The sequence below is a fragment of the Acinonyx jubatus genome, chromosome C1, assembly GCF_027475565.1.
Source record: "Acinonyx jubatus isolate Ajub_Pintada_27869175 chromosome C1, VMU_Ajub_asm_v1.0, whole genome shotgun sequence".
Classification (NCBI taxonomy): domain Eukaryota; kingdom Metazoa; phylum Chordata; class Mammalia; order Carnivora; family Felidae; genus Acinonyx; species Acinonyx jubatus.
This window is the reverse complement of record NC_069381.1, coordinates 123676249-123697520: the sequence shown is the minus strand read 5'-3', so window position 1 is coordinate 123697520 and position 21272 is coordinate 123676249. Positions and strand designations below refer to the sequence as shown.

General features: G+C 50.1%; 2 protein-coding genes across 9 annotated transcripts in view; both read right to left on the bottom strand.

Moving 5' to 3' along the window:
- The window catches only part of MGAT5 (alpha-1,6-mannosylglycoprotein 6-beta-N-acetylglucosaminyltransferase), a 338022-nt gene that overhangs the window by 284993 nt on the left and 31757 nt on the right, over positions 1-21272 (bottom strand). For 7 of the 8 annotated variants that reach the window (XM_053214934.1, XM_053214936.1, XM_053214932.1 and 4 more), the window contains exon 2: positions 2328-2377. The gene's annotated coding sequence lies outside the window, so the exon portion shown is untranslated. Of the gene's footprint in view, positions 1-2327; positions 2378-12982; positions 13208-21272 lie in introns of those variants that run through there. The other variant, XM_053214935.1, reaches the window with a different exon arrangement.
- Positions 17843-18585, bottom strand: LOC128314009 (uncharacterized; the record flags this gene model as incomplete). Its single annotated transcript, XM_053214938.1, is given in 4 exon segments — positions 17843-18070; positions 18073-18276; positions 18279-18469; positions 18531-18585. Coding segments are annotated over 4 exon segments (678 nt in total), but the record flags the coding sequence as incomplete, so codon positions are not given.

Sequence of the window (21272 nt, the reverse complement as noted above, 5' to 3'; positions counted from 1 at the left end):
CTCACCAACCATCAGAACATAACCTGAGCTGAAGTCAGACGATTAACCGACTGCGCCACCCAGGTACCCCTGAAAAGCCTTATCTGACATCTATTTTCCTCTCTTTTCACAGGCTCTGTGGTAATCAGAGTTAAACAGTTATTTGTTCTTAAGAGCCTGACCTAAACTGATTCATATGGTTACGCATCAACATAAAGATAAAGCCAGGGCAACTACTTCCTAAGTGAGAATGGAGATGGTGTGGGAAGAATGGTGATCTGTTTCTCTGCCTTCAGGAAGACCCAACAATGTCCACACTCTTGGGAGGTGCCTAAGTGTGTGAAAGTCACCTGCTTCCTATTCTGAAGGCTACTTAAAAGGATTATAAGAAATGCAAACTCAGGCACCTGGGTGGCTCAGTCGGTTAAGCGTCAGTCTCTTGGTTTCTGCTCAGGCCATGATTTCACAGTTCGTGAGTTTGAGCCCACATCGGGCTCGGCACTTACACTGCAGAGCCTCTTGGGATTCTCTCTCTCTCACCCTGTCTCTCTGTCCCTCCCCTGATTATGCTTGCTCTCTTTCCCTAAATAAATGAATAAATTTTAAGAAAAAAAAGAAATGCAAACTCATCTGTGATATGGCTTCCCAGTTACAAATGTCAATGCCAGCCAAGTCTGCTGTGTTGGGAACCCTTCCAACAACAGGTTGACAATAGCCCAATTCGACGACTCTGGAGGAGGCTGACAGACAGCTGCTCTTTCAGTAGTCATTCCCAAAGGAGCCAACAGGCCTCCTTCAAAGGCAGCTAGATATGGCAGGCTCAAAAGGGAAGGTGACAACATATTTGGTGGCAGATAGACAAAGCCCAGGGGTGCCACACAATGCCAACACGTCTGTCTGCTCCATGAAGGCTGTCAACCCCACAGAGTGCTCAGCTGAGAGCAGGAGGTAAGGGCAGACACAGACACGGGGTGGTGGGAGGAGGGGATCACAGCACAGGATAGGCAGAAAGATCTTCATCGTTCCCACAGCATAAGCCCCAGCAGCTGGGGATCAGGGACCTCAGACCCAGCTCCAGGTCTCCAGGACGTCAGCCACTACCCCCAGCTGCCATGCCTGCCAAGTCTCAGAGGGCAGTAAACGAACTGCTCTGTCAGCAGTAAACTCACTTCCAAACAGACTCCTGAAGATACACTGTTCAGTTGTCCAGCCCCTGAAATGAAGTCCCATTACAATTAAGTCATGTGTGTACATGGTGGGGTGGGGGAGATGGATGCCTATTTAATCTTAGACAAAATTCCACATCTTCAGAAATTCAGAATCCCTTTGAGGTTCCAAAAGAGACACTTCTTGTTTCTCTGGTTCCTCCCAGCAGGACAAACTCTGAAGGTGACAGCTAGAGAGAAGCCTCTGATAAAAGTCACATGGTCATATGATTTTCTAGCTCTAACATTAAGGCTTTTATTCCTATCAGACATTCGTTTGCTCGTGAGTTGCTGGGGTGTTTTTTCCCCCCACTGTGGTATTTTTTTCCCCTGTGATGTTGTTAGAGACAAAGTGTGTTCAAAGACCCATATACATCAAAGAAACAGGAATTAAGTATATTTAATATTTCATTTTGTTAGCCCCATAACCTTGACACCCAAATCCTATCAGACTGTGAAATCCAAATACTCTGCTCCCAAGTCGAACATCTCATTCATCAAGGTAACTCTCAAGGGTGGCCTGGACACTGATTTTAATTGCTACGGGCTATTCAGACAGTTCAAATAATAAAGTACTTAGCACATTTCCTCCCCCATAAAATATGTTCATAACTGAGGACTTAGTACATGTACTTCTTGAGCAATGGCTCCTTGATATAGACAGTTCGGAGACTGTGCAGTCTTTAGGAATCATTCTGTCCGATTCATCGGTTTGACTTCTATTCCCCCCATGACCCTCTGTGTCAGGTTTGGGATGACTGGCTCTGAAGGAGCCAGCCATTCCATGTCAGGGTAACCGGCCATGATCAAGCTAAAGCAAGTTGTGTTTGATAATGACTGAAAAAAATAATCAATGGACTTCTGCTCTAGTCACTTGACTAATTCTAACCAGCTAAAATATCCTTACCCAATTATCCCAAAAGATTAAGCTCCACCAGGCCTTAACCAGATAGCGAGAGATGTCCCCTCAGGATTAGAGCAGCACTAGCAAAGCCACCTCTCAGCCCTTTGGGACTAGGTGTCTATATTCTCACAGTTCCAAATGCTAACGTCTGACTCAACTATTTGCACTTCTCCCTCCCAACAGCAAATATCCTGGGTCTGTAATCGGCCACGTGAGTATCTGCTTACTTCAGTACTTACATGGCCTAATGGATCCTCCTCCAATGCTCACTTCAGAACAGTAATCACTCCTGAAATCACAAAGACAAAGACACTGTTAAGTTTCTCCTCTTTAACTTCTTGACCTATTGCCAACAGGTTGACAAAGACCTTCTATGGACTTTATTTCTCCCATTTTGGAACCCAGTTGCCTTTCAACACAGTCTCCCAAAAAGAGATAGCCTAAAAATAGCCAGCTGGGAAGCCCGATCACTTCAACACCCAAAGGCATTCACCTAAAAAAAAAAAAAAAAAAATATATATATATATATATATATATATATATATATATATGATCGCACGTGTTAAGACCCCAAATCATCCATTATTAGCTCAGTAGGAGCAAGACTATGTTTGGCAACGATGGGGCTTCCCCAAATCTTGGGAGGCATTAAACCCAAGCTTTTACCAATTCTAATGCTTTCCGGACTAAACTGCATTAATATACACACACAGTTCCAAATATATGTATGCACACATTTTTAAAAACAGATAGCTCTATTACCAAAAACTAAAGAGTTTGCAATAGATGATAAACCCAATTGAATTACATGTCTGTTCATTCAAATGGAACAGATTACTTGTAGCCACTTCACCTTCAAGAAGAAGAAAAAAAAAAAGAGTGAAAAGCATTTTAGAAATAGATCTATGTGCTTCTGATAAAGCTAGTATTTTCCCTCTATAATATTCCTTTATAAAATAAAAGGGGGGGGGTACATGTCCTTTAACAGATATATACTGCATGTTTCTGATATTCCTGGAATTTGTCAGCAGAGAATTAGAAAACCGAAATAGTTCAACAGTGAGGGAGGGAAGGAGACAGGGGGAATGGAGGAGGGAGGAAAAAATAAAAACCATGCTGCACAGACCCATCTTCAAGCGGACTGCCCAGAAGTATTCTAAGACTAACCAACTGCTTCACCACTGAAGAACTTCATGGAAGAACATGATGCATCATTTTCTGCTACAAAATGTCTGAATTAGGCTATTTTTTTTTTAAGTTTATTTATTTATTTTGAGAGAGAGAAAGAGAGTACAATCAGGGGAGGGCCAGAGGCAGAGAGGGTGAGAGAGAGAATCCCAAGCAGGCTCCGCACTGACAATGCAGAACCCAATGGAGGGGGCTTGAACTCACGAACAGTGAGACCATGACCTGAGCCGAAACGCAGAGTCAGATGCTTAACCAAGTGAGCCACCCAGGCGCCCCTGAGTTTGGTTATTTCTTAAATCAAAATCTTTTACATCAAAATTGTTATATGGTCTACAGCATACAACTAATTACCCCTCGCAGCATTAACACCTGTGTGTCAATGATCTCTGAGCAATACCAGACAGCTGTGTGCCAGGGCACTTGGAAGAGGCTCGACCAGCGGTCATTCCAAACCACCAACTCCAGCCATCACTCCTACCTCAGAAATGTTTACTGAAGAAGGACAGAAGGTCAAGGGCACCTGGGTGGCTCAGTTGGTTAAGCAGCCGACTTCGGCTCAAGTCATAATCTCATGGTTAGGAGTTCGAGCCCCACATCTCTGTGCTGAGAGCAGAAAGCCTGCTTCAGATCCTCTGTCTTCTCTCTCTCTCTGCCCCTCCCCCACTTGCATGCACTCTCTCAAATAAACATCAAAAAAATTTTTTTAAGTGGACTTCATTTAAAAAAAAAAAGGAAGGATGGAAGGTTAGAAAGCACTCCGTCAATGTCAGTGATCGTGTGGCCCCCTTTTTATATCAGTCTCCATTTGGACACAGCTCTGAGGTGAAAGAACAGTTTACAGGGATGCAATACTGTGAAACCAAAGAAGCTGCTAATTCCACCAAGTCCAGTCATCAAGATGTATTTTAAGAAAACAATCCTGAGCATTTTGGTCAATACCAAAACCCCTTCAATCATGTGTAGTGACATAAGCTAGCAAAATGAATATCCATGTGCCTTAGGCCTAAATGATAAAGGCCTACTTTCTGTGTTTTTGCTCTTTTCTGTCTGTTTTCATCAACATCTCAACTGGTGCATTACAGGGCAATTTTCCGAGTGAGGGCTGGGATCGAGCAGTTAAGACTGTATGATTTTTTAAATGTGCATGATGTGCCTCCTCCCCCCACAAAAAGTTCAATGCTCTCAAATCTGAATTTTTCTTTGATAATACATTAACTAAAAACTCAACCTTGATTTCTCCTTAAGCATCAGACAAGCTATTCCTCAAGTCCTATGAAAACGAGTGCATTACCCTTGGCTCTATCATTAGCAAAATTCATGGTCACTATGAAACCAAAGGGACATTCATTCCTATCCTCAGCAAACTTTCATGTTCAACTCATCTTAAATTATCATTTGCTGAGGAGCTAAATAAGTAAAACATTAACGAGAACTTATAGTCACTTCTAGTTAGGTCTCTAGATCAAGAAAACATGGAAGGAAGTCCTTTCTCCTTCCTTATTTTGTTTTTTAGTTTATTTATTTACTTTGAGAAAGAGAGACAGAATGGGCAGTGGGGAGGCAGAGAGAGAAGGAGAGAGAATCCCAAGCAGGCTCTGCACTGTCAGCACAGAGCCTGATGCAGGGTTCAAACTCACAAACCATGAGATCATGACCTGAGCTGAAACCAAGTGTCTGATGCTTAACCCATTGAGCCACCCAGGCACCCCTCTCCTTCCACATTTTCAGAACAGCAGCACTTTACAGCTTCATCAAGATTTCACCCACACGTTTGTTTTCTGGGCATTAATAGGCTCCCTCACTCTCTTCTTGGGCTCACGCTTTGATTTTCCTCCCTTTCTTAATTACACCTAAATTAGGAGAGCATTTGTAAAGCATCATGGGAATTCAATTCACTCTAAAAAGAAAAAGGTGGTGAACACAGGAGACAAAGTCAGTGAAAAAGTAGACAGGAAAAGCTGGAATCCCATTTTCAACCAACATTTAACCCCATGATTTGTTATTTTGGATAAAAGAGATTACAAATGGGTAGCAAAATGCCCTACTTGACCAGCTCTGCACTCTAGGGTGGTATTCTATAAGGAATCTGCCCTGGAGTTTCTTGCCTCCCACCCCCTTCCCTTGCATGTTTGAGAATCACCACCACAGAACCTCCTTTGGATCCAGTAACACATGACGATGGTGGCCAATTCCAGACCTAGGGGTCTCACACCTCCTCGCCCCTCATGTCCTTCTGCACCAGAATCTTCTGGGTTGATCCCCTTCTCAAGTTTACACTCAAGTTTTTCACTGTCTTATTCCCTATGAACCATGTCTCTCCACGTCTCAGAATCATGATGCCAAACAACCGTGGACATAGCTCAAAACAGTCTTTCCCTGTCTCCTTTCCTGGAGGTTAATAAGTTCACGGACAGCACCAACGCTGTTCCATACATGTATTCATGTGAGAAAATAGTTGAAGGGAGCATATGGCTCTGTCCAAAGTATCTTCATGCCCACAGAAATCATTTCAAATGATAAGATGTACTTACTGGTACCCACGAGAGAATCATAAGCATGTTTATAAGCTTTTATCATTCAATCTTCCTGATCAAATATCAGATAATATCAGATAGTCACATAGCAAAAAAACAAAACAAAACAAAACCACAATGGCAATGCTGGCTTCAAATGGCTTTCATCTTTTGTGGGGCAGGGCAGCTAAATTCACCACAAAGTGAAATTTTGCACAGTTAGAAAGATCTAAAGCGATCCTTGACATCAGAACTTACAAACTTAACCTTAAATACTTTTGGTTGCAACATACTTCAAAACTTTCTAGCACCTTTCCATTTCAGGGAGGCCTCTCATTGCAATGCCACTGAAACTTTCCCCCCAAATACAGTCCAATCTAAATCTGCCCCACATTGCTCATGCTGCCTGGACTCAAAGAGAGAAGTCCAATGCTCACAAGCTGTGTGAGGACCACCAAGTGGCTCTCTGAGTCTCCATCTTCTTGTGTCTGAACAGAGGTGATCATGGTGTCTCATTCACAGAACGGCAGTGGGATTCATCTGAGCTAACACAACACAGCCAGAACCACAGCTACCACCTCAGACAGGGAACCCTCCACAAACATTAGGGATTCTTACCGCTGTGGCTGCTACTGCTGAACAATCATTCATAGGATAAAAAAAGGCAGCTCTAGAACCAGTCAGAAGCCTGGAACCACAGCCTCTCGTAATGCTGGTTACATCAGATTTTCATTTTGCTAACAGCTATTTTGCACGGCAGGTGTGACAGTAACAATGATTCAGTGACCGGGGACTTGCAATACCCTTAGTTAAAATGACTGTTCTCCTCCAGATGGTCCCCAAGTAAAATGTGTTTGATAGACAAGTAAAAAAAATTCAAACCTTGCAACTTGAGAATTCATAGGTAACTTGAATTCTAGAGGTATTTGTATCCATCAAAGTTTATCCAAGATTCAGGGGCACGCGGGTGGCTTAGCTGGTTAAGCATCCAACTTCTGCTCAGGTCATGATCTCATGGTTTGTGACTTTGAGCCCTGTGTCCAGCTCCGAGCTGACAGTGCAGAGCCTGCTTCGGATTCTGTTTCTCTCTCTCTCTCTCAGAAATAAACATTAAAAATTTTTTTTAATAATGTTAAAAAAAACACATTTATCCAAGATTTTGCCAAGACATGAGGACAGTGGGCTGGGAGAGCCAGGGACACCATTTATCTAGGTTTGCCCCTGTTTTTTATGGTTCACTCACAACGTCAGGAAGAGCAGAATCCCTTGACAAAGCTTGCACACCATCCCCAAGAGTGATTAGTATTTTCATCAAGATTATTTTAACAGGCACTAAGGAATTAATCTTGGAATTCAGTTGCTTGAACCTTCCCCAAATTACACCTGTTTCTGTCCTTTGGCCCAAAGGTTCTCAACACGCAGTCTCAAATCAACAATACCAACATCATCTGTGAAGCTAGCAATGCAAAATCTCAGACCTCACCACACCCCTACTGAATTAGAGACACTAGGCTGGGGCCCAGGAGAGTCGGATGCTGGCTCAAGTTTAAGAACCACTTCCAATAGGCTATTAACACATGGGCTGGGGCATCAGAAAATACAGCTCTTTTCCTTCAACTATCTGGCATTTCTCGGATCCATAAAACCTGCTATAGGATGATGTCAGCTGTTCCGTTTATTTTTAATTCTTCATGATGAGGCTGATGATGATTCATTCAGCACCTTATGTGATCACTTAAATAGTAAGGATCCTTCTTGCCCACCCCTAATGGAAGGTGACTGCTGCCTGTTATTTCTGCTGTAATTACAGGAACAATTCAGTAACAAAAGCTTGTCCTTTATCAACCTCAGCAAAAGCTGTAATAGAGAGTTATAATTATAACACTCCATTCTTTCCCATAATGTGTTCACAATAATGTATCCTTTGAAAGTGATCATACCACATGTCATAACAAGGAAACACAGAACCCAGGATCAAATTTAGCTTATTGTAAACAGAAATCAAAACTCCAAGTGTTTGGGCACACCTTTTCCAATTGACATCAAACAAGTACACGTTAGCCATCCTGCTGTATGTCATTTATTTAAGTGAAATATGGGGGCTGGGGGAGGTGATTTAATGCATTCTGTGGTCCTAAGGTAACCTCACAATACTCAACAGCTATCACCAGACAACACCCATCATCTAACTAATTATCAAAGCAGGAAGCATTAAGGAGCATTTCCTAAATAATAAATAATCCTTTTCCCTACCTTTAATTTGTTGATATGTGTATTAATTTGGAGAAGTTAATTTCATACTTGTTGTGAGGTCTCCTGATGAATTGTGAATACCAGCATATTATTAGTTTCCCTTTCCTTTTTGATTAATTTCACACTTATGCTGGATAAGAAAGGTTAGATTAATGATGTCTGCAAGACAGTGTTCAGTTCTTGTAAGATACTAAATCAACCTCATGTTCAAGTAAACAGAATGCAGATAAGGAAATGATAATGGAATTGTCTCCAGGATGTGTTTAAGGTGCCATGCAAATAAATGCCCAGAAACCCAGAGTGTTTAAGCTATAAACTCCACTGACTACTCCTCCAGAAGGGGAGGAAAATAAAGGCCAGAGTTCTGAAGACTGCAATATGCACCAATAAACCTGTGCCCTTACCACTGACCCCAGAGATGAATTGATTTATCACTACAATTCTCATTTTTCCAAGGGTCCCTCTGTGTATTACTTGTCTCTTCCCATCCTTGTGTTTTCTAGACTCTCTACAACAGTCTCAGGACTCCTAGCTCAATAGGTATTGAATAGGCAGGTCGCCTTCTACAGAGGATAAAAAGGAGCATAAACTCAGGCTCAACATGCAGCTTCAGTATGCACATACATACTACTCCTATTTTCTAGGATAATGTCTACATTAACTGAGAACCTGCTACGTACCAAGACACCAGGTACCTTGTATAAGTTAACATAACCACAGCTCTTTGAGGTACAATTATACACAGTTTGCAGATGAAGAAACTGAAGCTCAGAAAGCTACCTAGCTTGCTTAAGTGACCACTATCTTCATACAGATCTGTCAAGCTCCCAAGCCTGGAGTCTTCCATTCCACACCACTTCCCCAGAGCATGAGTAAATAGAACACTTATGGCTGCCTAGACATTATTCCAGAAGACCTGAAAACTATAGACATGCCATCTTCCTCTAAGAAACTTCCCTGCCTTCTCTAGCTCCAACTGACCTAAGTCTTGTTTGCATCTCAACATTTAAATACAATGTCACGATTCTGTGCTATTAGACTAATGTCCACTAGACTATGCAGTGTCTTAACCCTCCCTGCACAGACAAGCCTGCCCAACTGAGACCTATATCCAAGTCCTAACACAGGGATCGGTCATCTCTGGTCATGGTCTCAAGCAGTCCTGTCCAGTATGGTAGCCACTTCCTACATGTGGCTCAATTCAATCACAACAAAATAAAATTAAAAATGCAGTTCATCAGACACACCAGCCACATTTCAAAGGTCCAATGTCCACATGTGGCTAGTGGCTATCATATTGGACAGTTCAGCTACACAACATCTCCGTCATGGCAGAAAGTACTACTGGGTGGTGCTGGTGCAGAGATATTCTAAGAAGGCATGCTCTCATTTAATATCCTACCAACAGTGTGCAGGAGTACTGAGTCTGTTTGCCATAGAACTCATCAAGGCCACCATCAGACCAACTGTGGCCATACCTATGGGTCTTTGGAGCTCAGCCTTTAAGGAATAACATTCCGTGACAAGTTAGGTCATTTGTAGACTTAGAAATAAAGGACAGGCCTCGGAGAAGAGAAATGAGAACAAACAATCATCATAAACTCTTCCATTTGAGAATAACCATGCTAACCAACTGTAGGTCAGGAAAGACTCAGCAGCAACCACAGCCACATGCACAAGGGCGTCCCTGAGGCATACCCTCACTGAAACACTCAAGAAGTTAATCTCCCCTATTCCTCCTTGGCAAGACAAAATCCCCAAATTTGGTCTCTTGTTTCTAATGATTAAAGAAATCAATGCAAGGACACCACTTCTCAAATCACTCTCACCCAACTGCTTCACTAAAAGTTGGATAATTGGCAATGAGACAAGCCTTTGGTGACAATTAAAGTCTGACAGAAGGTTAGAAAAGAGAGCCTCTGTCCCTGTGGTGACATCTGACCTGGAAGGAGTTACTTCAAAGATTTCCAGGAATTAAAAACTTGAGAAACTCTGGGTACAGCTCCCATCTAGGCCAAGATCCTAGAACATACTGTTGGTTACTATTAGATTAGAAAGCCTGGGGTACAGCACACAGAGTGTTAAACATCAAGGTCACTGACCTGACCTTTGAGGATTACAACCTCCAAGTGCACTGAGCATAGCAGCTCTTCCCTTGGTCAGTTCTTCATTGCTTTCCTCTCCCATGCTCCCTCCTATCTGCACAATATGCCCAAGACAAGTCAGTCTCCATGGCTGCCAACATGGGTTATAAAGTGGTGGACCCAAGTCCACGTGCCACCTTCAATGCCAACTCCTTCAGGTAATTGCCCTTATCAGTCCCAGACTCCAGATCACACCTGGGCCTCTCTCACCACGATGAGAAAGTAATGAATGGGAACTCTGTAGAGCTAGGAAAAGAAATCCAGGTGGAGAGTTTTCTAATAAAAATGCAAATCAATTCTTTCCTGTGGAGTGAAAGGGAGATAAACTAACACATTCCTCTCTTAGAGCCTATGAAAATCATCTGATCCTGGATAAATGTTCCTCTCTCACCTCAGTCATATCAGTAAGGCCCACCCTTGCCTGTCTTCAGGGCATTACTCACCTTTGCCCATGGAATTACAAGACCTAATGAAAGTTCCAGCATTAACCCTTCCTGCTCAGTGGCTCACAACAATAGCTTTGTGACCTGGTGGACCTTCTCCAGCCTCATCCCCCTCCCTCCCAATCCATTCCTGATAACCTGCCAGATGCACCTCAGGAACACCCACCCCCCCCCCTCCAACACACACACACACACACACACACACACACACACACACACACACATGCACACCGTCTCACAAGGTGGCTTAGGCCACCATTTCTAAGATCAAACCCTGGCCTTGTCCGCCCTCCTCAATCAGGGCAGACAAGGCACTAGTCTCTCTTCTCCCTGTCACCATGTCTTCCCCGCCCCCAACACATCCAACTTACCCCTCCCACATCACAAATATCTACTCTGGGAAACTTTCCCAAACCTGAAGTGCTGTTCCCTCCTATGTGTGGTAACATTCAAAACCAGAATGTCAGCTCCTCAAGAACAGGGCAGGTCATACTTTTCCAGATCTCTGAGGAGCATGTTAGACTCAGAATCTTACACAAAACTGATGTTTCTCAAATATTTGATAATCCACTGAAAAGAGCCCCAATCCATGCTTGTAAGCCCATTAGTCTGACTGGATTCTCAGACCACTAAGACCCCTTCAATACACAGTTTATTCACCATAAGCCCATGGAGGCTCCATGCTGCAGGACGGAGCCTAGACTCTGGGCTGCCTCTGCCTCATGAATTCCAGCTCCACCACTTGCTTGGCAAGGCACTTAATACCTCTACACCTCCCTTTTACCTTCTGTGAAACCCAGGTAATAATAGTACCTACCCCCAGGAGTGTGGAGGGTTTGAGACAATGGTAAAGCACGTAGCCAAGCACCTAGCACCCAGTAGACATTCAACAAATGTTACTCTACCCTTCTTTCTCCTATTATTAGTAAGCCTCCTTCAGAGGACAGGAGGGGCGCCTGGGTGCTCAGTCGGTTAGGCATTCGACTTTGGCTTAGGTCATGATCTCACAGTTTGTGAGTTCAAGCCACTCATTGGGCTCTCTGCTATCAGCACACAGTCTGCTTCAGACCCTCTGTCCGTGCCCCTCTGCCCTTTTCCCTGCTTAGCCTCTCTCTCTCAAAAATAAACATTTAAAAGGGCAGGGGGGACATGTAGCATAGAAACAACATGGTTACAAGGATTAAAATCACCTGTGTTCAAATCCCAACTCTATTCTGATCCTGGCCGTGGGACCTCGGGGGAAATTACTCAACCACTAAGCTACAGTATCTTTATCCCTAAAATGTGATAAATAATCAACCTCAAAGAGTCAGTCTAAGGATTAAGTGGGGGACTATATCTGAAATTCCCAGTACATGGTGAGCAGCTCAATTAATGGCATTTACTAAAGAGGATTTTAATTCAAAACAAAACACAACTGGAAAAGGAAACAAAACAAAAAACAAAACACAAAAAAACCGTCGTGCTCCTTGCTCACATCTGTCATCTCCTTCCGGTCACATTCTTTAAGCTCGTAAACCAGGCCGGCCTTTCGGCTGACAACCCCCACCTCCTGGGTCATGAGCCAGAGTCCTCACACAGGGAATGCATAAAAATTACATTGAGAGCTGCAAGGAGACTCATTTCCTCAAGGCAAATATGTGCCTCCTCATTTTTATAGCTTTGTCAATCTCTAAATATTCATAGCTGCTCATATTTACACATAACACTAGCAAGGCCATTCCTGAATGGAAAACACACTGCTACTATTGGTTACTTTTTGAAAAATGAATCTGTGATTGAAACCAGTCTAACAAAAAAGAGCCCCAAGTGCAGAGAGAAAAAATATTCACAGATATGGAATGAACATTCCAGTGGATAAGATGTTACAAACTTCACTAAAGACAGTCCCAGCCAGGAGGATACCCTTTAATGGGAAGAAACATAAAACTCTTTCAGATACATTTTGCAAGGTTTTGCAAACTCAGAGGGGCAGTCAGGGCACAGGGAGGCCCGGAGCTCCTACTCTCTGCCTACCTAGGGCCCCGGGGGCTACTCAGTTTCTTTCTGCTCCTCCAAGGTCCTGTCCTGGGGCCCATGGGGCATCGCGGGTGGGAGGTGGTGGAATCCTTGACCCAGATCTCAACTGCTGGAGGGTAGAGGAAGGGCACGAGGCCAGCGCTCAGAAGTTATAGGAGTTACCAGGTAACCAGGTTCGCGCTAGAAATACGTGTCCTCTCGGCCACAGCCTTACTGCACAGAGCTGGAAAATGACTTCACTTTCTTCCGGGGGCTCCCAGGCCCAGCCCCAGCCACCAGAGCAGGGCCCAGCAGGCTCATCACACTGGGCTTGCTGGGGCACATGAGCTCTTACCTTACCAAGTCATCTGGTGCAGAGAGAAGCTTCCCCTCTGATGCAGGCCCTAGGTGGGAGAGCTTGTCAGAATCCAAGGGGCGTGAGCTAACCAGGCTGCTTCACAAGGGCCTCCATCTCTCTGAAGACCCGCCAACTCACTGCGCATCTGTGAGTACTGCAGGCAGCTCTCTGCCCTGGGCCGCCTCACCTGCTCCAGCTGCCGGGTTCTCCCTTTTCTCCCCCGGCCCACACCCACCTCGGGGCTCGCAGGTGGGGCTCGCTCACACAGCCAAGTCAGCTGCACCCTCCGGGCCGGTGGAAGCCTGACGCTCCCGACAAGTATCGGAGAACATCAGTGAAAGCTGCGGGGCAGCAGAGCAGCGGCCAGCATTGCTGGACGCTCACCTACCCGCCAAGGCCCCCGTGCAGTTTCCAGGACGGCCCCATTTGGGAGCTACAACCACGTGCCAAAGCAAGAACTGCGACACAGGGTCAGAACAACCTCACAAAGTCACACAGCTGACAGGTGGCCCAGCCAAGCACATGCACCCCAACTGTCTCACCACAGAGCTCTCGCTCATCACCTCGGGACTGGCCCCTCTTGACCGTGTGCCCTTTCACTGACCTCTCACTTGAGTGCTAATGAAGAATGACGTCTCAGGTTTGACAAGCCATCTTCAGGTGCTGGGTGCTAGGGAGCAGGGATGGTCACCTGTGTCCCCAGGACACTGGCTGACCCCTCCCCCCCAACCCCATCCCCAGGGACAGCTGGTGCCCCTCCTCATCAGTATTTCCCACCAGCGGCTCTGGCAAACCAGTGGGCACTTTGCAGGAGTGGAAACTGAGGCACACCACGCTAGCCCGGGCTGTACGGCCACACCAGTTGGACACATGTGCTTACTGAATTGTTGGGTGTAAATCCAGCCTCATTTTGGGCAAAACTCAGCAGCACAGAGCTCAGGAATCTGCATTTTCGCTCCCCAGATGATTCTGCAGCCCTTTTGTGAGCACGAGACCACTGCCCTTCTCCAGAGCAGCTATTTTCAAGGCACAGTTGAGAGGAGGAGGGAGCTCTTAAGGAAAAAAAAAAAAAAAAAAAATGCTACCACCCCCAATTGAAACAAAATAAACAAAAAACCCAGAATCTTCTAGGAAGGAAAGAGAAGAATCGTGAGCTGCAAATAGTGATTAACTTCCTGACATTGCGAGCCAGCGTAAAGCACCTGCCACCTTTCTCTCTGAGCAACCTTGTCATGATTCAAATGATTTAACACTCCCAACTCCACGGATTCATTTAGCAGGCTCCTTGCAAGCCAACAGAAAAGGAGTGTGGAGTGAGAAAGAGAAGGAAGAGAAAAGACAAAAAGAAGGGTGGAAGGAGGGGGGAAGGGAAGAAAGAAAGAAGTTCTGGGGAAGGCTTTTACATGACACGGACAGAAATAACGGGGACCCTTCATACACAGACCATAGATTAGCAGAATTTAGGCTAGCACTGTCCAAAAAATATATATAATAGGAGCCACATATGTAAGTCTACATGTTCTCCAAGCCACATTACAAAGTAACAAGGAACAGGTGACATTAATTTTGATAACGTATTTTATTTAACCCTACGTAGACAAAGTATTGTAAAACATGTAATTGATATTAATCATTAATGAACTCGTTCACATTCCTTTCTCCACACTGTCTTCAAAATTCAATGTGTATTCTTCTGTCCCTAGTATAGTGGTTAGCACATTTACCTCACAAAATTCGATGTGTATTCTATATTTTCAGCGTATCTCAATTCAGATGAGTTGCATTTCAAGTACTCAACAGCCAAACACATGGTGCTAAGTGGCTTCCATGCTAGACAGCCCGGACAGACAGAGGGGCAGGTAAAGAGAAAGAGAAGCAGTAGGAAAAGGGACTTGAACAAGGAACTAAGGGAGTGTGGCATCCAGTCTCATCTATGACCCACAACCCGTGCTTAGAAGGGGTTTGGGGTTATCAGCTTTCAGACTCAACAGAACATACATTAGCATGATCTGCTAAGACATACCTGGCATCCCCGTTTCTGTGCCCAAAAGTATCAAGCCCACAAGTCAAGAATACGGACCGTATGGACACTCAGTAACATTACGCTCAGCTGTGCATCACACACATCTACAGACATTAAACAGTGGCCTGAACCCTTGGCACCCACCCACACAGAGCCCACACCTCCAAGGTAAACAGCTGGAGAGCAAAGCTCCTTTCTCTGCCCCCTGCACATAAACTTCACCCAAGGAAATCAAAGAACAGGTACCACTTGTGGTGGGCGGAATGCTCCCCCACAGATATCTCTGTCCAGGACCTATGAACATGTTACCTGACAAGGTAAAAGGGCCTTTGCTTGTATGATTAAGTTAAGGATTTTAAAAGGAGATTATCCTGGATTATCCAAATGGGCCAGATGTAATCACAAGATCCTTAAAAAAGGGAGGCGGTGGGGGGGGGGGGGTTAGAGTCAGAAGCAGATATAACGATGAAGGCAGAAGTCAAAGTGATTTGATTACTAGCTTCGAAGACGGAGCCATGGGGCATAGAATACAAGGCTGCCTCTAGAAGCTGGAAAAAACAGTCTCCCCCAGAGCCTCCAGGAAACATGCAGCCCTGCTGACACCCTCATTTTAGCTCCATGAGACCTATTTTGGACTTCTGACCTCCAGAACCTTAAGTTAACAAATCTGTGGTATTTAAAGCTACTCCTTAGCAATTTATTATAGCAGCAGTAGAAAACTAATATATCATTTGTGTTTTGTTTTGGAGGGAGGGAGGGAGGGGGAGAAAGAGAGAGAGAGGGAGGGAGAGAGAGAGAGAGGGAGGGAGAGAGAGAGAGAGGGAGGGAGAGAGAGAGAGAGGGAGGGAGAGAGAGAGAGGGAGGGAGAGGGAGGGGGAGGAGAGGGAGGAGAGAGAGGGAGGGAGAGAGAGGAGGGAGGGAGGGAGGGAGGGAGGGAGGGAGAGGGAGAGGAGGGAGGGAGAGGGAGGGAGAGGGAGGGAGAGGGAGGGAGAGAGAGGAGGGAGGGGAGGGAGAGGGAGGGAGAGGAGGGAGAGGGAGGGAGAGGGAGGGAGGGGAGAGAGGGAGGGAGAGAGGGAGGGAGGGAGAGAGGGAGGGAGGAGAGGGAGGGAGAGAGGGGAGGGAGAGAGGGAGGGAGGAGAGGGAGGGAGAGAGGGAGGGAGAGAGGGAGGGAGGGAGGGAGGGAGGGAGGGAGAGGGAGGGAGAGGGAGGGAGGGAGAGGGAGGGAGGAGGGAGGGAGAGGGAGGAGGGAGAGGGGGGGAGGGAGGAGGGAGGGAGGGAGGGAGAGAGGGAGGGAGAGAGGGAGGGAGAGGGAGGGAGAGAGGGGGGAGGGAGAGAGGGGGGGGGAGGGGGAGGGAGAGGAGGGGAGGGAGAGAGGGAGGGGAGAGGGAGGAGAGAGGGGGGAGGGAGAGGGAGGGGAGAGGGAGGGAGAGAGGGAGGGAGGAGGGAGGGAGAGAGGGGGAGGGGGAGAGGGAGGGGGAGGGAGGGGAGAGGGGGGGGAGGGAGGGAGGGAGGGGGAGGGAGGGGAGAGGGGGAGGGGAGAGGAGAGGGGGGAGGGAGAGAGAGGGGGGGAGGGAGAGGGGAGGGAGGGGAGGGGGGGGAGGAGAGGGGGAGGGAGGGAGAGGGGGGGAGGGAGGGGAGGGGGGGAGGGGAGGAGGGGGGAGGGGAGGGGAGGGGGGAGAGGGAGAGAGAGGGGAGGGAGAGAGGGGGGAGGGGAGGGAGGGGAGAGGAGAGGGGGGAGGGAGGAGAGGGGAGGGAGGGGAGGGGGAGGGAGGGAGAGGGGGAGAGGAGAGGGAGGGAGGAGAGGGAGGGGAGGGGGAGGGAGGGAGGGAGGGAGAGAGGGAGGGAGGGAGAGGGGGAGGGAGGGAGGAGGGGGGAGGGGGAGGGGAGGGAGGGAGGGAGAGGGGGGGAGGGAGGGAGAGGGGGGGAGGGGGGAGAGGGAGGGAGGGGGAGAGGGGAGGGAGAGAGAGGGGAGGGGAGAGAGAGGGGGAGGGAGAGAGGGGGGGAGGGGGAGAGAGGGGGAGGGAGGGAGAGGGGGAGGGAGAGGGGGGGAGGGAGGGAGAGGGGGAGGGAGGGAGAGGGAGGGGGAGAGGGGGGGAGGGAGGGAGGGGGGGAGAGAGGGAGGGAGGGAGGAGAGGGGGAGGGAGGGAGGGGGAGGGAGGGAGGGAGGGGGGGAGGGAGGGGGGGGAGGGGGAGGGGGGAGGGGAGGAGGGGGGAGGGAGAGGGAGGGAGGGAGGGAGGAGAGGGGAGGGAGGGGGAGAGAGGGAGGGAGGGAGAGGGAGGGAGGGAGGGGGAGGGAGGGGGAGGGGAGGGAGAGAGAGGGGGGGAGGGAGGGAGGGAGAGAGGGAGGGAGGGGAGGGAGAGGGGGAGGGAGGGAGGGAGAGGGAGGGAGGGAGGGAGGGAGGGAGGGGAGGGAGGAGAGGGGGGAGGGAGAGGGAGGGGAGAGAGGGAGGGAGAGAGAGGGGGGAGGGAGGGAGGGGAGGGAGGGAGGGAGGGGGGGGAGGGGGAGGAGGGGAGGGAGGAGAGGGAGGGGGAGAGAGGGAGGGGAGGGGGGAGGGAGGGAGGGGGGAGGGAGAGGGGGGAGGGAGAGGGAGGGAGGGAGGGGGGGGAGGGAGGGGAGGAAGGGGAGGGAGGGGAGGGAGGGAGGGAGGGGGGAGAGGGAGGGAGGAGGGGGGGGAGGGAGGGAGGGAGAGGGGGGGAGGGGGGAGAGAGGGGGGAGGGAGGGAGAGGAGGGGGGGGAGGGAGAGGAGGGGGAGGGAGGGAGAGAGGGGGGAGGGAGAGGGAGGGGGAGGGGGAGAGGGGGAGGGAGGGAGGAGGGGGAGGGAGGGGAGGGGGGGAGGGGGGAGAGAGGGGGAGGGAGGAGAGGGGGGGGGAGAGGGAGGGGGGGGAGGAGGGGAGGGGGGAGGGGAGGGAGAGGGGGGAGGGAGGGAGGGGGAGGGAGAGGGGAGGGGGAGGGGAGAGGGGGGGGGGGAGGGAGGGGAGGGGAGGGAGAGGGAGGGAGGGGGGGGAGGGGGAGGGAGGGGAGGGGGGGGAGAGGGGGGGAGGGGGGGAGGGGGAGGGAGGGGAGAGGGGGAGGGGGGGGGGAGGGAGGGAGGGAGGGAGGGGGGAGGGGGAGGGGAGAGGGGGGGAGGGGAGGGGGAGAGGGAGGGGGGGAGGAGGGAGGGGGAGGGGGGAGGAGGGAGGGGGGGGGAGGGAGGGGAGAGGGGGAGGGGGGAGGAGGGGGGGAGGGGAGAGGGGGGGAGGGAGGAGAGGGGGGGGGGGGAGGAGGGAGAGAGGGGGGGAGGGAGGAGGAGGGGGGGAGGGGAGAGAGGGGGGGAGGGAGGGGGGGAGGGGGGAGGGAGGGGGGGAGGGGGGAGGGAGAGGGGGGGAGGGGAGGGAGGGGGGAGGGAGGGAGGGAGGGGGAGGAGGGAGGGAGGGAGGGGGAGAGGGGAGGGAGGGAGGGGGAGGGAGGGGAGGGAGGGGAGAGGGGGAGGGAGGGAGGGAGAGGGGAGGGAGGGAGGGGGAGAGAGGGGGAGGGGGGGAGGAGAGGGGGAGGGGGGAGAGGAGGGAGGGAGGGAGAGGGAGGGGAGGGAGGGAGGGGAGGAGGGAGGGGGAGGGAGGGAGGGAGAGGGGGGGAGGGGGGGGAGAGAGGGAGGGAGGAGAGGGGAGGGGGAGGGAGGGGAGGGGGGGGAGGGGAGAGGGAGGGAGGGGAGGAGGGAGGGGGAGGGAGGGAGGGGGGGAGGGAGGGGAGAGAGGGAGGGGAGGGAGGGGGGAGGGAGGAGGGGGGAGGGAGGGAGAGGGGAGGGGGGGAGAGGGGGGGAGGGAGAGGGAGGGGAGGGAGGGGGGAGGGGAGGGAGAGGAGGGAGGGGAGGGGGAGGGGAGGGAGGGAGGGAGGGGAGGGAGGAGGGAGGGAGGGAGGGAGGGGAGGGAGGGAGAGAGGGGGAGGGAGGGAGAGAGGGGGAGGGAGGAGAGAGGGGGAGGGAGGGAGAGAGGGGGAGGGAGGGAGAGAGAGGGGGGAGGGAGAGAGAGGGGGAGGGAGAGAGGGGGAGGGAGAGAGAGGGGGGAGGGAGAGAGAGAGGGGGGGAGGGAGAGAGAGAGGGGGGGAGGGAGAGAGAGAGGGGGGAGGGAGAGAGAGAGGGGGGGAGGGAGAGAGAGAGGGGGGGAGGGAGAGAGAGAGGGGGGAGGGAGAGAGAGGGGGGGGAGGGAGAGAGAGGGGGAGGGAGAGAGAGGGGGGGAGGGAGAGAGAGGGGGAGGGAGAGAGAGGGGGGAGGGAGAGAGAGGGGGGAGGGAGAGAGAGGGGGGAGGGAGAGAGGGGGGGAGAGAGGGGGGAGGGAGGGGGGGAGGGAGAGAGAGGGGGGAGGGAGAGAGAGAGCATGCAAATGAGTGAGGGTGGAGACAGAGCAGTGGGGCTTGCCCAAAGCGGGGCTCGAGCTCACAAACCAAACCGGAGCCGAAGTCAGATGCTTAACTGACTGCACCACCCAGGTGCCCCCTAATATATCATTTGTAAAGTAGTCAGCCAGACAATACGCTTTGGTTAAAATGACCCTTTGAGTTCCGTTTACGGAGATCTTATTAAATCCCAAGCACTTTGCTGGATGCTTCACACTTTTTAAAATATACTTTTCCTTGGGGCACCTGGGTGACTCAGTTGGTTAAGCATCCAACTTCAGCTCAGGTCATGATCTCACGGCTCGTGGGTTCAGCCCCACGTGGGGCTCTGTGCTGACAGCTAGGAGCCTGGAGCCTGCTTCGGATTCTGTGTCTCCCTCGCTCTCTGCCCCTCCCCCGTTCACACGCTCTCTCAAAAATGAATAAATGTTAAGATAAAATACACTTTTCCTTTGGGAATAATTCCCCATTTCCCGAAAAGTTGCCAAGACGGTACAGATTCCCTGTATACTGTCCAGAGTCCCTAACGTGAACATCTTACACAACCACAATGCGTTTCTCAAAACCAAGCATTCAACGTCGGCACAACACCATTATCTCAACTACAGATTGCCCTGGATCCCACCAGCTCTCCCAAGTATGTCATCTTCCCAAGAACCCCAAGAGGCAAGTACCATTCTAATCCCCACACGATGAAGGGTGATGTGGAGACTACAGAACATTCAACCTTGCTCGGGGTCACAGCAGTGAGGAAGTGGCAAGCCTTTTCAACTTGATTCCTTTGCTTTCACCCCTACACCATAAGCTGCCCTGTGTAGCATCATCCCCATCTTATAAGCTAGGAAAGACCAAGACGCTAGTTACCTGAAGGCATATCCACAGGAGTGACGTCAAACCTGGATGTACCGGATGCCAAAGGCCTGGCTTCGGCAACACCAGTCCCCCGCTCCGACACGGGGGAAGAAGTTGCCGCTGGGGCCCATGTAAAGCCCCTGAAAGCCATGAACACAGCATGGCGGCTGTGATGACGAGGAAGGAGATCACGCTTCTGGAAAGTGCCTACCTATTCTAGGACCACTGCAAACTAAGAGCTTTCTTGTCGCTCTCAGTCAGTGAAAAGGAACCCGAGAGGGCCCACTCAAGTGTCCTTCACAAGGCGCGTTTCTGCAAGAACACGCTGCAGAAGGAGCTGCCGTCAAGAACTATGCTAAATCTAGCTTCAATCCAAACCCCTGGGGTCCTAGCTTTGGGGTCTTAACAGCATGATTACAACAAGCTCCTTTAAAACATTCTTCTCCTGAGGAATCCCAGACCTCAAACCCCTAGAGCCCCTGCATTTGACCACCCGAGCAATAAAAGAAGTAGGAAGAGCAGGTGTTCCCACTCTGAGGTTGTTAACCGCAGAGAATTATGCTCAGTGAGGACGGCAGGAAGTAGGGCAAACTTACCTGAAGCGCCCATAACAAGCCAGCTTGTTTATTTTTCTCCTAGCCCTTTATTCCCTCCGTGACCTTCCATGACCTAGCAGGCCTCTGGGCACTGTTGGAGTTCCCCTAGCAGTGGTTTTCAAAGCATGGCCGCCAGACCTGCAGCCCCAGCATCACCTGGAAACCTGTCAGATGTGCAAATTCTAGGGCCGCCTGGGTGGCTCGGTCAGTTCAGTGTCTGACTCTTGATTTGGGCTCAGCTCATGATCTCACAGTTCATGAGTTCTAACCCCATGGTTGGGCTCTGCGCTGACAGTGTGGAGCCTCTTCGGGATTCTCTCTACCCTTCCTCCCCTCGCATTTTCTCTGTCTCCCTCTCCCTCTCTCTCAAAATAAATAAATAAACTTCAAAAAATAAAAAAATTTAAAAAAAAGGAATGCAACTTCTAGAGCCCCACACCATGCTTAC